This window comes from Corylus avellana, chromosome 9 (assembly GCF_965113065.1).
Source record: "Corylus avellana chromosome 9, dhCorAvel1.hap1.2, whole genome shotgun sequence".
Lineage (NCBI taxonomy): Eukaryota > Viridiplantae > Streptophyta > Magnoliopsida > Fagales > Betulaceae > Corylus > Corylus avellana.
Genome location: NC_142498.1, coordinates 20,757,017 through 20,771,369, shown reverse-complemented (window position 1 = coordinate 20,771,369; position 14,353 = coordinate 20,757,017). Strand labels below are relative to the sequence as shown.

The 14,353-nt window shown below is 36.9% G+C and overlaps 2 protein-coding genes across 2 annotated transcripts; both read right to left on the bottom strand.

Moving 5' to 3' along the window:
• Positions 1-212: 212 nt before the first annotated feature.
• On the bottom strand, positions 213-7,558 carry LOC132189792 (Tetrapyrrole (Corrin/Porphyrin) Methylase). The gene is made up of 10 exons (XM_059604584.2): positions 7,269-7,558; positions 7,130-7,197; positions 6,950-7,046; positions 6,726-6,854; positions 5,459-5,567; positions 5,210-5,354; positions 4,838-4,880; positions 2,002-2,175; positions 1,194-1,314; positions 213-1,048 (listed from the first exon to the last, which is right to left on the bottom strand). Exons 1-9 carry the CDS (start codon positions 7,473-7,475, stop codon positions 1,207-1,209), a joined length of 1,080 nt encoding a protein of 359 aa, XP_059460567.2. The 5' UTR covers positions 7,476-7,558; the 3' UTR covers positions 213-1,048; positions 1,194-1,206.
• Positions 7,559-7,888: 330 nt separating this feature from the next.
• On the bottom strand, positions 7,889-13,058 carry LOC132190438 (putative ubiquitin-conjugating enzyme E2 18). Its single transcript, XM_059605429.2, has 6 exons — positions 12,917-13,058; positions 12,610-12,713; positions 12,384-12,486; positions 12,115-12,178; positions 8,588-8,676; positions 7,889-8,510 (listed from the first exon to the last, which is right to left on the bottom strand). The coding sequence occupies exons 1-6, from the start codon at positions 12,944-12,946 to the stop codon at positions 8,415-8,417; spliced, it is 486 nt and encodes a 161-aa protein (XP_059461412.1). The 5' UTR covers positions 12,947-13,058; the 3' UTR covers positions 7,889-8,414.
• Positions 13,059-14,353: the final 1,295 nt, after the last annotated feature.

Here is a 14,353-nt window from a genome sequence, read left to right as displayed (position 1 = left end):
TAACTAAGTCATACAGGATCAATATAATTAGTACGACGACATTACCCAATCCCAGAGCAAACCCTCTCAGATTTGCTAGGCAAATACTACAAAGTTAAATTAGGTTAAAAGCAACATATTAAATTAAAACGTCACATTCATTTTTTAAATTACATGTTTTATTAAAAATGCACGTACAAATCTACATGCTCTACTAAAAATAAGTAATGATATTCTTCACCTATCGATAACCATTAAAAATACATGTAAAAATCACGTACATTTTACACATCAATTTTAATAGATCGAACTTTTTGAAAACTTTGTCCCAACGGTAAACTTGACCGACGGCATCTTTGGAACTCAACTTTTTTACTTTTTCTATGAAAAGCTTTGTGCCATTCTGTCTAACCTAACCTTTGTCCCTTACAAGCTTTATCACATTGCTCTCTTACCTCTTTAGCTATCTCCGCCACAAATAGATATATAGAAAAAAAAAAATGAAAAAAAGATTTAAAACAAAGAGCTTTGGCATTGGATCTTACTCGGTTTCATTTGGCAAGGCAATTAGTCAATTCTTCCTGTGTATCGCTACATTGAATCCGACCTGCTTTCGGGCCCTAGGATAGATACATCGTTGGCACAATAAGTAGATAATAAGCCAATTCTGTGAGTAAACATCCGTTACAATCACAGTACAACAATCATTCACAAGTCGTGGACCAAGTTTTTGTTTTTCTCTCTTTTGGCTTAAAGTAAAGGAACAAGATGTTGCAGATAGGAGTATCTTCTTAGGATGTCTCAGCTTTGCTGGTAACTAAGATTACCTGTGTCCAGGTTTCTAGCCATGACAACTAACACGACAAAAGATTTTATTCACTTTAAGCGTCATGTCACTGCAAGAAGATAAAAGGTTGCACATCCATTTGCTCCACCATTGGTCCAGTGGCACCCATTGCAGCATAAAATAGACTAACAACAGAGAAAGGGGACATCATTGTCATCCAAAATGCAAGCCAACGAAAATTATCTACTCACAGATTTCAAAATTGACCAAGCACAGATTTCCCTGCTCAAGTAAACATTGATGTAAGTCAAGGTGGGCAATAGCAATATGTACTAAGATGTGGACAGCAAACTTTGGATGAAAAAATCAATAGATACAATGAGAACTTTGCTCGTTAGTCTAGCAGTAAATATGTAGTGTCACTCACAGTGTTGTTTGCATTAATTTGAATCATCCTCTGCTCCAAGTTGCTTCCCAAATTTCTTCAATGCAAGTGAATATATCACTTTCCTACTGACTGATGTTCCGCCGGCCACCAACTTGACAGCCTAAATGCACATTAAAATTGTCATAACCAATAATTCATCTCACATCAAGGTTCATCATAGAGGAAAAGCAGATTCATCTCACATCAAGGTTCATCACAGAGGAAAAGCAGAAAAGATTATTTCTAAACAAAAGGCAGTAAAAAAAGGAAGTCATGATGAGACTTCACATGATGCAGTTCATTCCATTCCATGCTGAAACTTTGCTTCCAGTATTTCAGTTTGAAACATATTTCCATTAATTGGAGTTGTTCATTAATTTGGTGGAGATGTTTTGTTCTATGCATATGTGTGCGTCTGTTGTAGAAATTTCTAATTATTTTACAGGAAATGGAAAGTGCATGCTAAGTTAATAACCAGATAGCAACATACCCAGCATTGACTGTGGAAATGTATTATATACTGCAAAAGTATGTCCACGCGCATGTTTGTGCTGAAAAAATTGATGCCAAACATCTTTATAGGTTATGTAAAGAGCATAGTAACCAAATTTATGGTTTTTATTTCTGAAAAAACGTGTTGCTATTACCTCACCATGGTTGAATTGCACAAGCATCAAATTTTAAGTTGTCTTAGCTATCATGAATTCCTTCATTTCCACTTCCAAAAAATTTCTATGAAGCCTCAGAAACAAATAACATGTATTAAAAAAACTTAAACTTTGTAAACTCTGTGAGAGGAAGTCATTACTGTAGAAAGACTATGCCCACTGGAGATCAAATTTCTCAATTCATCCTCAAGCTGACACTCTGATGGAGTTTCAACCGTAGATTTTGTCTTCCCTTCAATTAGTAGTGTAATTTCTCCCTTTGGTTGGTGAGTCAAGTACACTTCTTTTGCTTCCCCCAATGTACCCCGCCAAAACTGATGAGGCATCACTATCTTTGTTAGTAAATCAAGAATAATGACAGCCCACAAAGTATTTATGTCAAATAAATTAATACTGAATCTAAAATAAGCACAAATCATATTTTCCAAAATACATCAGCATTGACATCTAAAATTTGCAGAAGACACCTCTGTAATATTGTAGTTACACAAGAAAACAAAAAAAATAATGTTCATGCAGATGGAAATGAGTACATTGTGTTCATTGTTACCAAACTAATCTAGCTGACTCCCCTCAAATTGCAGAAAACAATGCCTACCGGAGTTCCACACCCCCCACCCCGCGTGCTTTTTTTAAGTTCATCTAGTTGAAATCCAATTTAAGTACCCAGTTACAAATCCAGCAAGTGAAGGTACAGGTCTTGAAGATACAAAGGCTGCATGAACCAAAAGCAGTGAAACCACAAAATCTGCATCTAAATACAAATTCCCAATCACTCCATACCTTTCACATACCGATCAAGATACTGACTTTTTTTTTTGGAACAAAAACATGTCATTCAATCAACTTACAAGTTATGTATAATGGTAGACCAACAAGCACATAGAAGCATTCCAAGCTATAATTTCATTTAAAAAGAAAAATTAACAAAGTAGTCTCAAATGGGAAATAAACATTTTTCACTGATTGTAAATCAGCATTGAAGATGGTATGTCCTTCCAGTGCTAAAGAAAGCTTAATGATGATGCAGGAGTCCTCCAATAAGCCTACCAAGGCCAGGCAGGCCCACAGTTCATAGGCCGCTCAATAATTATCAAGGATCTAACCAAAGTTGTCAATTTATGTCTGCACTGCTGTCGTTTGTTTCCAAGTCAGCTTATAAACTATAGTGAATTCCCTACAGTCAATATGGAAGCTTATGGGACTAGCATGTGACTTTTGATGAATTTCGATACAGCTACCAATAATAGGATGGGCCTTGCATAATTAGTTTTTAGGAAAATATTAGGGGTTTTAACTCTTTTACTAATAGAGGTTTACTGAACTAATGTGTAGCTCATTCATTGGTACTCGTTACATTTCTCTTAATTAATTGTTTTGTTTTTCTCCAATGAATAAGTTACACATCAGTTTAGTAAGCCACTGTTAATAAAAGAGTTAGTACTCCTACCATTTCTCTTGTTTTTAAAGAGCTTTGTAAGCAGTCTTTTTGCCAAGAATTTTAGATCTGGATTATTTCTTAGATCTCACGAAACTAGAAACATGAGTTTCAACTTCAATATTTTTGCTACCTCTTGTTGCGTTTGTTGTTAGATCTTTCTCTTAACCCCTATCATTTTGTCTGATGGCTATCAAGGTACTTTTTTTTTTGGTTGCTGTATACATTAGACAATGATAGTACTGAAACATCTTTTTTTTTTTTTTGATAAGTAAAAATGATAGTACTGAAACAATGATAGTACTGAAACATCTTTAACTTCCTTAGTTGAAGTACCAAGAATGTGGTTCTCACCAAGTATTTTTTAGGTGCTACTTTTCATCATTTTAATAAAGATCAGACAAATGGGGCTTGAAGAGTAACCCCCCAAAAATAGAAGTGCCTTGAAGGCCACAGAAATCTGTCCATACTGCCCCATATACCCAATGAAACCAACTGAGACTTCATTCATAGTAAAGAAGGAATTTTTTTTTTTTGGGTAAGTTACACACACACTTGGTGGGACTTGAACCCACGACCTCACCCTACACCTTGTTACAAAGGGAGGAAGTACTTGATTCATAGTACCCAATGAAACCGATTGAGACTTCATTCATAGTACTTTATAAAGAAAGATTTTTTTTATTGGTAAGTTACACACGCACTCGGTGGGACTCAAACCCACGATCTCATCCTCCAACTTGTTACAAAGGGAGGAAGTACCATTTGAGCTAAAGCTCATTGGTAAAGAAAAATATAACAAATCAACAAATATGTTGCTGTCACAAACACTGTTAGGGAGAGAAACACCAAGGGAATTAAACAAGTGTAAATTAATATACATATTAAGACACCGCTTCTAGCCCAAAAGCCTAAGCTAATGGGCTTGAGTCCATTTAGGTATATTAAATACTATTTCTCTTTATATTTTCTCAATGTGGGATACAAACCTCACAAGTGTATACACGACAAAACTCCTTCTCACTTGTGAGTCTCTTCCACATTGACCCAACTCCACCTCGCACAAGAGTGTCACACATACTCCAAGATAAATGACACTCTTTTTATCAGAGTCAAACCAAACGCGTCAAACTAAGACACTCTTATCAACAGCAGTGAAAGCTAACCATGAGCTCTAATATTAATTGTTAGGGAGAAAAGCACCGCAGGAATCAAGCAAGGGTAAGTTAATATACATGTTTGGACACCACTCTAACCTAAAAGCCTAAGCAAATGGGCTTGAATCCACTTAGGTATATTAACTACTATTTTTCTTTATACTTTCTCAATGTGGGACACAAACCTCAAAAATGTATACACAACAAACACTGTTGTGTCGCTTTGGCCTAATATAATTATTTTCATCACATATTTAGCAAGAAAATATTATAGCTCAATTAAGAAAGTTGGTCTCCAGACAGCATTACAATCCAAATTCTCATACACCCGATGAAGAAATAAAAACAAGATGTAAATTGTGACCAACATATAGAACCTACCTCTTCATGCATTTTTGTCATCTCCCGAGCTATGACACATCGTCTGCAATACAATTGTGTATGAACTGTCAAAGCCAATTCTCACTAATCACTTTTCTACTAATGCAAGTTCATTTTTTGTGATTTATCATTATTGCATGAACTGAATCATAATTAGAACTTCAATGGACTGAAAGCTTGTATAACCAGGTTTGTGATCTATCATTAAGAGGTGGGGGGTGGGGGGGAAGAAAAATGAGCACATATTGCCAAATAAGAAAGATAAGCAAGCAGTTCATATATTCCCTGCATGGCGACCACTATAATAGATGGAGCATTTTCAATTCTATGTAAATAGGAGATGCATAAGACATAGGTAGATGAAGGATTTACCTCGAGTCACCGAAATGTAAAAAAGTTTCTTCAAGAAATTGGTTAAGCTTGTGTGGAGGAACATAGAATATTTGAGTTGTCATCTCATTTGCAGAAACCATCAGCCTTTCTCTTCTCGATCCGGCATGTTTAGGAAGAAATCCAACTGCAGCAGTATATATGGTATAAGGTTTAAAAAATCCCACTACTGCTTTGGACACCACATCCTCCAACAAGCATGTCAGCCCCCAGTATTGGTAAGAAAATTACCAAATGTAAATTCATCAGTAGCCAAACCGGAGGCCGAAAGAGCAGTTACCAGAGCTGAAGGCCCAGGGATGGGAATAACAGGAATATTTTCGTCCACACATAACTTTGCCTGCAACAAGATTTCACGTGTGCATTTCAATCTTCAAAATAAATGAAAAATGAAAACTCAAGTGCAAACTTCCAACAATAACGTGAGTATATTTTGAAACCTTACAGTATCTAGAATATAAATGAATTCACCAGGTAATTCCAAGTAACATTGAAAATGTTGAAGCGAAACAACCATATTTATAATTATTATATACTTTTTTTTTTCCAAGAAAATAACATCAAGTTCAAATACAAAGTTGAGCCCAAACAAATAAACACACATGCAGAAATACCAAAAAAAAAAACTCATAACTAAAACAATTAAGCAGATTCACTCAAACCAAAATTGTGATTCGCATTCTAGCACTGACAACTTGAGAATCTAGGGCACTGTTTCAGAATCTAAAAGATGCCCACGAAAGGTAAAACCGCCAATCTGATATTATGCTTCGCTTTCTCTGCAAGCCATCTGATGTCTAGCAGCTCAATCATATAGCAAAAATAGGACAAACTCATCCACAACCTCAACCAAGTAAGATCCCGTTCAGCCCTGTTTGAAAAGCCAGCCCAATTCTTACCTAGCTGGCCTACTTAGCAAGTGAAAGAAGAAATCAATAACAAAAATAAGATATCCATTTTTATGAAATAATGGCATAGTATATAAGATATGACAATTAACCTTCAGAATCAGAGTCCTCAGCCCTATCCATATCTATATCCATGTACCATATTCAGAATAGCACTGAAGTACTTCCGCATCGTTCTACTGCATTTTAATTTGACTCGACTTAAGCTGAGAAATGAGCATCTACTTTCAATAGAAACCATATGAATATACATTTTACCACAATAAGCGCTAGCACGCACGTAACTGAATAAGATTGGCATTATAACTTATCATTCAGAGTAGAGTACATGAACAAATAGCAAAAGAAAAACACACATAATTGATAGGAAATGTTAAATTTAATCATTTAATCAATGTTCTAACACTCTCCCAGTGTTGGACCAAACAAAACGTGAAATATTTTAATTAATACTGGGTATAAACTGAAGAGTCAAGCCTTGAGCTCAAGATCACGACTCTGATATGATATTAAATAATCAGTTATACCAAAAGCTTAAAGTGAAAAGAAAATAATGAATTTGATCATTTAACTACTATATTATCACTCACCAATTCCATGCCAGGATCACTTATGCCCGGTGTACCGGCATCGGTTATCAACGCCACGATCTCACCCTGCTTTAGCCTCTTTAACACAGCCTGTTCTCTTTGAGATTCATTGAATTTGTGATAGCTCAGCTGAAATTAGATTTCAATTCTAAGGAGTACAATCAGATTCACAAGAAGATAAGGCGACGTTACAAAGAAACGTACAAAGCTTGTAAGAGACTCACAAGCGGAGTTTCGATATTGTAATGGTGAAGCAACTTCCCCGAATGCCTCGTGTCTTCTGAGAGTATCACAGCCGCTGATCTCAGCACGCGGAGAGCGCTGCATTGGCGAATCAGACACATAAAGATTTTGAAATTGATAGTTGAAACGGTTTTAGTGATTTTCTCGAGTGAAGCAAGTACCGTAAGGTGATATCTTCGAGATTTCCAATTGGAGTTCCTACAATATATAAACCAGGCTTAAGCAGGCCCTGCAACGAGATTAAGAAAATCGCTTACAAGCGGAAATGTCTAAAACGAAAAGAAAATGGTTAGGGCTTACGCGTTTTGATGATTCTTCGGGGACTGATGAGGAATCGCTGGAACAGAATGCAACGACGCCAATATTGTTATAGAAAAGAGAGAGGGGCCGTTGGAGAGATGTGAACGCCGGTCGAATGCGGAGGAGACTAGGGCCTGGTCGAGAGCGCCATGAATATAAAGCTGTAGTGAAAGAAAGCGCCATCGAAGGAAGCCGTAGAGTTAACATCTGGTTCTTTGCACTGCCGTCTTACCAATCTACCCGAATCCCCTTATACATAAGGCGCTAATTTGAATCAACGTTTATCATTGGGTTTGCGCTCCGCTTTCGTTACAGAAAATATTTATAGTGATGCTATAAAACATTTTTTTTATTCCCAATCAATCTTTTAATTATTATTTTTTTAACAAAAGCTGGTCTAATAATTATTTATTTATTTATTATTATTATTTTTAACATAGCTGGTCTAATAATTAGTTGTACAAGATAATTGTAAAATTAAAATTTAATTTATAACATTTCATTGTAATTACCTCGAGGAAAGAGAAAAGGTGTTGAAAATTTTTCTTCTTTTTTAATTTTTGTTCACAAATACAAGGGAGAAACAACCTAACACAACAAAGATGAGAAGAAACAAAAAGAAAACAATGGAGAGGGTTTAAGGTCACTGATATATATAATTACAAGAGAATGAAGAAAATGAAAATATTGTTGCCACTAAGTACTTCTCACAGGATCGGAATCCCTAGGAATTGGAAATTCGGGTTCGGACAAGGAATAAGAAAGGGGCCTTAAGGTCCGAAGGTGCTCAGACAGATTGAGCAGTGGGATACAAGGCCCACCTGCCCGCCCATCTTAGGACCCAGAGCCCCCTCTCATTTACCCATCCAAATTCCTCGAGCTCGAGCAAGATTCCAAGAAATCCCAATCTTTTCTCACAAGGCGAAGACATTATTTGCCCATATACTATTTTACTATTGTATTTAAGCACTTTGTTACCAAAGGCCACCCACTTAAATACCATTAAGCTGTATGCAATACATCATACACAACTGTGAAAAATGTTAAGGGTTGTCGGTGCTTTCAGGGGAACACGACTTTCCACCATCCCTGATCAATTCCCCAAACCCTCGTTTTTATACGTAGGTATTAGATTATCCAATACCATTACACTTTATCATCATGGAACCACCATCTTGTCTCCTTGGGAGATCTACCATTCCTACAGTTCTTCACATAACGATCATTGTCCGCTGGTCGTTGCTGCACAATAACAAAATGTATGATGGTGAGAAAGAGGTAAAAGAGGAGGGAGGGGGTTTCCACAATGTGAACCAAACCTTAACAGTTGAACTTGATAACATGGATAGAATGCTGATACAGATGGAACTGACGGTCATGGCTGGAGACCATGAATCATACAAGATATCTGCAAATACAGAACATGATTCTGAACGTCAGCTTGTAGTGCAATTGGCTGCATATACTTGGTTGAAGAAAACAAATGAAAAACAAAAACAAAGTAGTTTTTACCAACTTTCTTTTACATCAACCAAGGACTAAGGTAACCCTTTTTTGTGTTTTTTATTTTCACAACCTTCACGTTAATAACCAATATTTTTGAGCAGTAAATATAATGCAGTTATCAATCAAGAAGAAATCTATAAAACCCGGTGCAGTCACCTGGGCAGCTTCCTACCAAGACTACTATGTACCAAACTTTGGAAGTATTCCATTGGGTTGGCAAGAACACCATATTCTAGAGGGAAAAGTAAACCAATCAACTCACTTAGCCACGTGATAACAACAAAAAGGTGCGCACGCGCACAAGCACACGTAATTAACTCGTTATTTTCTTCTCTCTTTTTTTCTCCTTAATTTTTCCACAACCAAATTGAAGGTGAAGTCCATAGACACAGCAAAAACAATTATGGACTAAGCAAGCTCAGTTTCTTCATTTTGTCAATGATGAGGTATGAGAAATCACATCATTTGAAGAATAGAGACAAGATTGAAAGACACGAATGGACAAGCAGGATTCATTTCATGGATTTGTTTTAAATGTATGTGCCCCTATATGCGTGTGTAACTAAATTGTCATATATCAACATTTTTTTTTTTTTTTGATAAGTATCATATATCAACATTTATATATATGAATACATGTTTAGCCGTGTAAGATATATGTAATATGTGCAATCTAGTTTTGGTGGCTAGCCTAGCATAATTGGTCCGCCAAATCTCACACGTACTTCGTTTAGCAATAAGGAAGAACTCAAGTCAATAAATTTTCACAGCTTAGCATGACATGTCAGATGATAAAGCATGAAAGGTCTAAAATGCTGTTGGATATCAAAGTCTTGAAGTAAAACTCCAAAAGCCCACAGCCACAATTCCAAGTTTAATATGCCTATGTGGTCCAGAGTCTCCAGGCCTGATAGAGAACATCTTGAGAATTCCCCACTACTGCCTACCAGCCAACTCCTCAGATTTTTAGGTGTACACGTGTTCTGCATTTCCCACCTCATGCCTTCAGACAAAGTAGGGTCCATAATATTTGCCTCATAAACTTGACAAAAAAATAAGAATTTTTTGTTGTTGAAATTCACACACATTATCTGTGGTCCTAAGTATCTATTTTTAATTATTTCTCAACCAACATTGTGTTATGTGTGACTAACCGTTGGAGAGAGAAAGAGAGAAGAAAAGTTGGTGTTTGACCATTATGACTTGGTACACCGACACTAGAGCAACTCCGGGTGCAGGCCAGTAACATCATCTTGCATCACTTCTCCAATACTTTTCTAGGATAAAAATATCAAGTGGACAATTTCTTCGATATCTTATTCTTTCGTCGGGTGGAAAGATTGGCTGATATTTCTGTCAAAATTATATACCTACTAAATGTATAAAATACATAAATATGCCTAGCATTAAGTAGTACTAAGATTTTTGTTAGCAAATTCTGTGTCAAAATTTGTTGTGTTGCAAGTTTAAGTCTAGTGGTTGAGTTTGTTCAAAGTTGAGGTTTCAAAACTGGGTTTAACTTGAAGATCACAAGCTGTCGGTCGGAACTCTGATTGCTAGCCGTTTGAACGAGATCTTGGACACCTCAGAATTCCAGATTCGAGAGCTCCAGTAGCAGTCCTGATTGCAGTACATTCAAAAAAAGGTTCTTCAGACGCAAAAATTCAAGCTACCCGAGAAGCTTAATTGAAATGGTGATCGCACAGCGTTCGGACAGGAATTGACAACAAATAGCTACGAGAGTCTCGATAGCAAGGACGATCGTGGAACGTTCAAACGCAATCTTTTCTCAAGGTTTCACAGAGACTTTCGTTAGCAAGACTGATCGCAGATGGTTCAAAAGCCAGTGGTTTCAAGCTTTGTTCGAGAAACTCGGTGGCAATGCCGGCCGCACCATGTTCAAACGCCACTAGCTAAGAAAACATGAAACCCTACCTCACATCCGAACATGTCACTAACCCATTCAAATGTCACTGCCTCATATTGAATTTTTGCTAAACCGACTTGTAATTAAAGTATGTGTTTTCTCTCATTCTATATAAGCCTCATATACCATAACTTCCATACAACCTGAGAGGCATCGTATCATTGTTATGAGAGAAGTTTATCATTGTTCTTAAGCCTAAACAGATCCAAAACTTATCTTCGTTTCATCCTTGCCATTAACCCACAGAAAAGCCTAGAGTCACCAGATTCTGGGTTCACGGACGAGGTTTATTCGAGTAGAAGAAAGCTAGAGGTCCTAGAGCTATTGCAGTGAGAGGTGAATGTGTCGATTATTGGTGTTGCAAGATTGGATCTTCATAGTTACAAAGGTTTTGTAAGTAATAACAATTTGTAGCACAAGTCTTCTATGGTAGATGCCTTTGGGGTTGGTTGGCCCCAAGAATGATTTTTACTTTTGAAGAATTATTCATAAGGTTTCCACTTCTTCATCAAAATCTGTATGTTAATTGTTTTATTCACTATGGAAATTGATTTGACAGTTGGCTTGGTAATTGAGTGTTTAACAACTTGGGGTCTAAATCTGGAATTTCAATTTTTATCTTCAAATCAGTTGTCACAGCTACTAGATTGCAATAATCAGAGGAGGTTGCAGTTTTTCATTAAATATTGAACCTATGCTAAGCTAGAACATTAAAAAAATAGTGACGAAGAAGCAGAAATCAATGCCAAAAAGTGGAAAGCAATAGTTGAACCAACTTCAAATTACTAAAAAACAAGACATAGTGAACAATTTCATGGAAAAAAAAAAAGAAAAAAGAATATTCCATTGAGAATAACCAAGTCAAATTCCTCTAACGTCAAATTCCTCTAACATTATATTCCTATCCAAATATATATTGCAAGCACCATGTGCAAAGTACACAAAGAAGGCCACTGCCCAATGTATTTATTTCTATTACCAGCATAAATCCACATTCTACAGAGATAAGTATCCCCAATTTTCCAAAGACAGGCAGCCTCACACAAATTTTCTAGAATAAAAGACAAAAACCCAAATAATGTGGATCAGAGCATGAGGAAATACATCAAATATAATGACACGGCAAATAACATCACGTCATATAGTACAGTGATTACAAAGAATTGAACGTCAAACTCAAATAGCACGTAAGAATCACAAGGTCTATGAATATATGTTAATTTAATAGACTGGATAGAAGGGATTTCCTCCATCACAGGTTGGAGGAGAACTTTGTCCCTACTTTATAGGGAAATACCCAACAATAGCTCACAGCTAAGCTTAAGATTATTATTGGTTCTGTTCAGCTAGTCATAACTCAACAGAGGGGAAAAACAAAAAAAAATGAAGAAAGAAAAACACACAATGGTGTACCTAAACAGATATGGCCGTTGCTATAAATGTGCGGGTGCAGAGGAGCTGGGGGCAGAAAAATCACCTGGCAAACCAACACAAGGACATCAGAATCAAGACCAATATGAGAACAATTCAAACAGAAAAAATTTCATCGAGTTTTCATTTACAAAGACCCACTCCACTGAGCCTAATACAGTTAAAAGTATAAATTGTAAATTTCCTATATTTTTCCGCGACCAAACAAAGGGAAAGAGAAGGAAAGAAACAAATTGGGGTCCATTATTTACCTGTGGTGCCTCCATAGGGTAATGCTCAGGAAAATCAACCTGAAGCTGGTAGGTTTCATTTGCGTACAGAGTCCCTGGAGCTCCGTTGACTTCGATCACCCATCTTTTATAGAAAAGCACAAAACAAATCAGTAATTGTAACTTTTTAAAAAAAATATAAACTAAACTAAAATCATATTGTCAAAAAGTGAAAAGAGTGAATCAGAGCGAGGATTGAGTGTAGAACCTCTGAAGATTATCAGTAACTTTGTGTTTAAATCCTGCAGGAGGATTAACCTGCCACTCCACTAGCTCTTTCTGGAGCCGATTGCAGGCGATCTTGCTTAGAGCCTAAGCGAGTGCGGTAGGTAATTTTACGAGTAAATGGAAAATTACGCAAAGATTGACCAAATTAGGGTATATATAAACACAAACCGCTACACCTACATATATTACATATACATATATATAAAAATAAAAAATAAAAATTCTAAGCACATATATAATTACTTATATAAACACAGACACAGAGAGAGAGAGAGAGAGAGAGAGACCTTGCGTGAAGGGGAAGAAGAGCTGGTCATGGCTTCCAAGACAGACAGAGAGAAACAGAGAAAAGAGAGTGGAAGTGAGAATTGGGGTAAATGAAATGTCTACTGCGTGAGAACATTTTAGTCAAAGGAAGAAATAAAATTGAAAAAGAAAGGCCATGGAAATCGGACGATCTAGACTCGTTTACTTTTCTTTCAATTTCTCGTATCGCTTGTGGGCCCCACTAACGAACAATTCAGAACCTTGCTGAATTTTGCAACGCGGTAGTCACGCAATAGATAAATGCTACAGTGCAATAATATTCTCATATTTTGCCATCAGAAGCTGATGTGGCAAGCATCTTCCAATATTTTATTATTAAAAAAATTTTAATTTTTAAATCCAAATTAAAACAACAAAAAACTTTAAAAAAAAAGTTGCAAAGGGTAGCCACTCATCTTAGTTCCGATTAGGGGTGGCTTCGCCCTTGGGGAACCACCCCCAAGGGCCATGGGGATGGCTTTGACCGCCCATTGGGGGTGGCTTCGAGGGCCACGCGGGTGGTTCGGCCACCCCCAAGGGCTAAATTTAAAAAAAAAAAAAAAAATGGCCATTGGGGGTGGGCCGCCTAGACCGCCAACCAGAACTGGTGTGGCCGGCCACCCCCTATGGGTGGCTGGCCACCCATTGCAACTTTTTTTTAAAGTTTTTTTTGGTATTTTATTGTTTTAATTTTGATTTAAAAACTAATAATAAAATATTAGAAGATGCTTGTCACATTGGCTTCTAATGGGCTAATTATGGGAATGTTATTGTTGTAGAATTTTCCCACACAATATATTTGGATTCAGATCCCCTCCAATGGGAGGGAAAATTGGAGAAACTCTAATTATTAATCTTGGCCGTCCAACTTTCATCAAACAGCCCACACCATGTCACGTGTCCCACTCAATTTTAAATAATAAAATATTAATTATCTTTTAAAAATAAAATAGGAATTAAAACAATAAAAAATTAAAATAATTTTTTTAAAACTATGTGGTAGTCAGCCATCCTATTTTTGCCACCTTGGGCCTTGTAGCCACCCCAAGGGCCGGTTGTGGGTGGCTTCATGGCCCTAGGGTGTGGCCGAACCACCTCCTAGGCCACCCCCAAAGACCAAATAGGAGTGGCTTCCTCGGACCCCAGGGGGTACTTGGCGCCATAAGGGTGGCCGACTAGGGCCCCAGAGGGTGACCGGCCACCCCAAGGTGGCAAAAATGAGGTGGCCGGCCATCCCATAGTTTTAACAAAATTATTTTTGTTTTTATTTTTTTTTAAAGATAATTAATATTTTATTATTTAAAATTAAGTGGGGCACTTGACATGATGTGGGCTATTAAATAAAAGTTGGACAACAAGATTAATAATTAAAGTTTCTCAAATTTTCCCTCCCATTGGAGGGGATCCTGATCCCATAT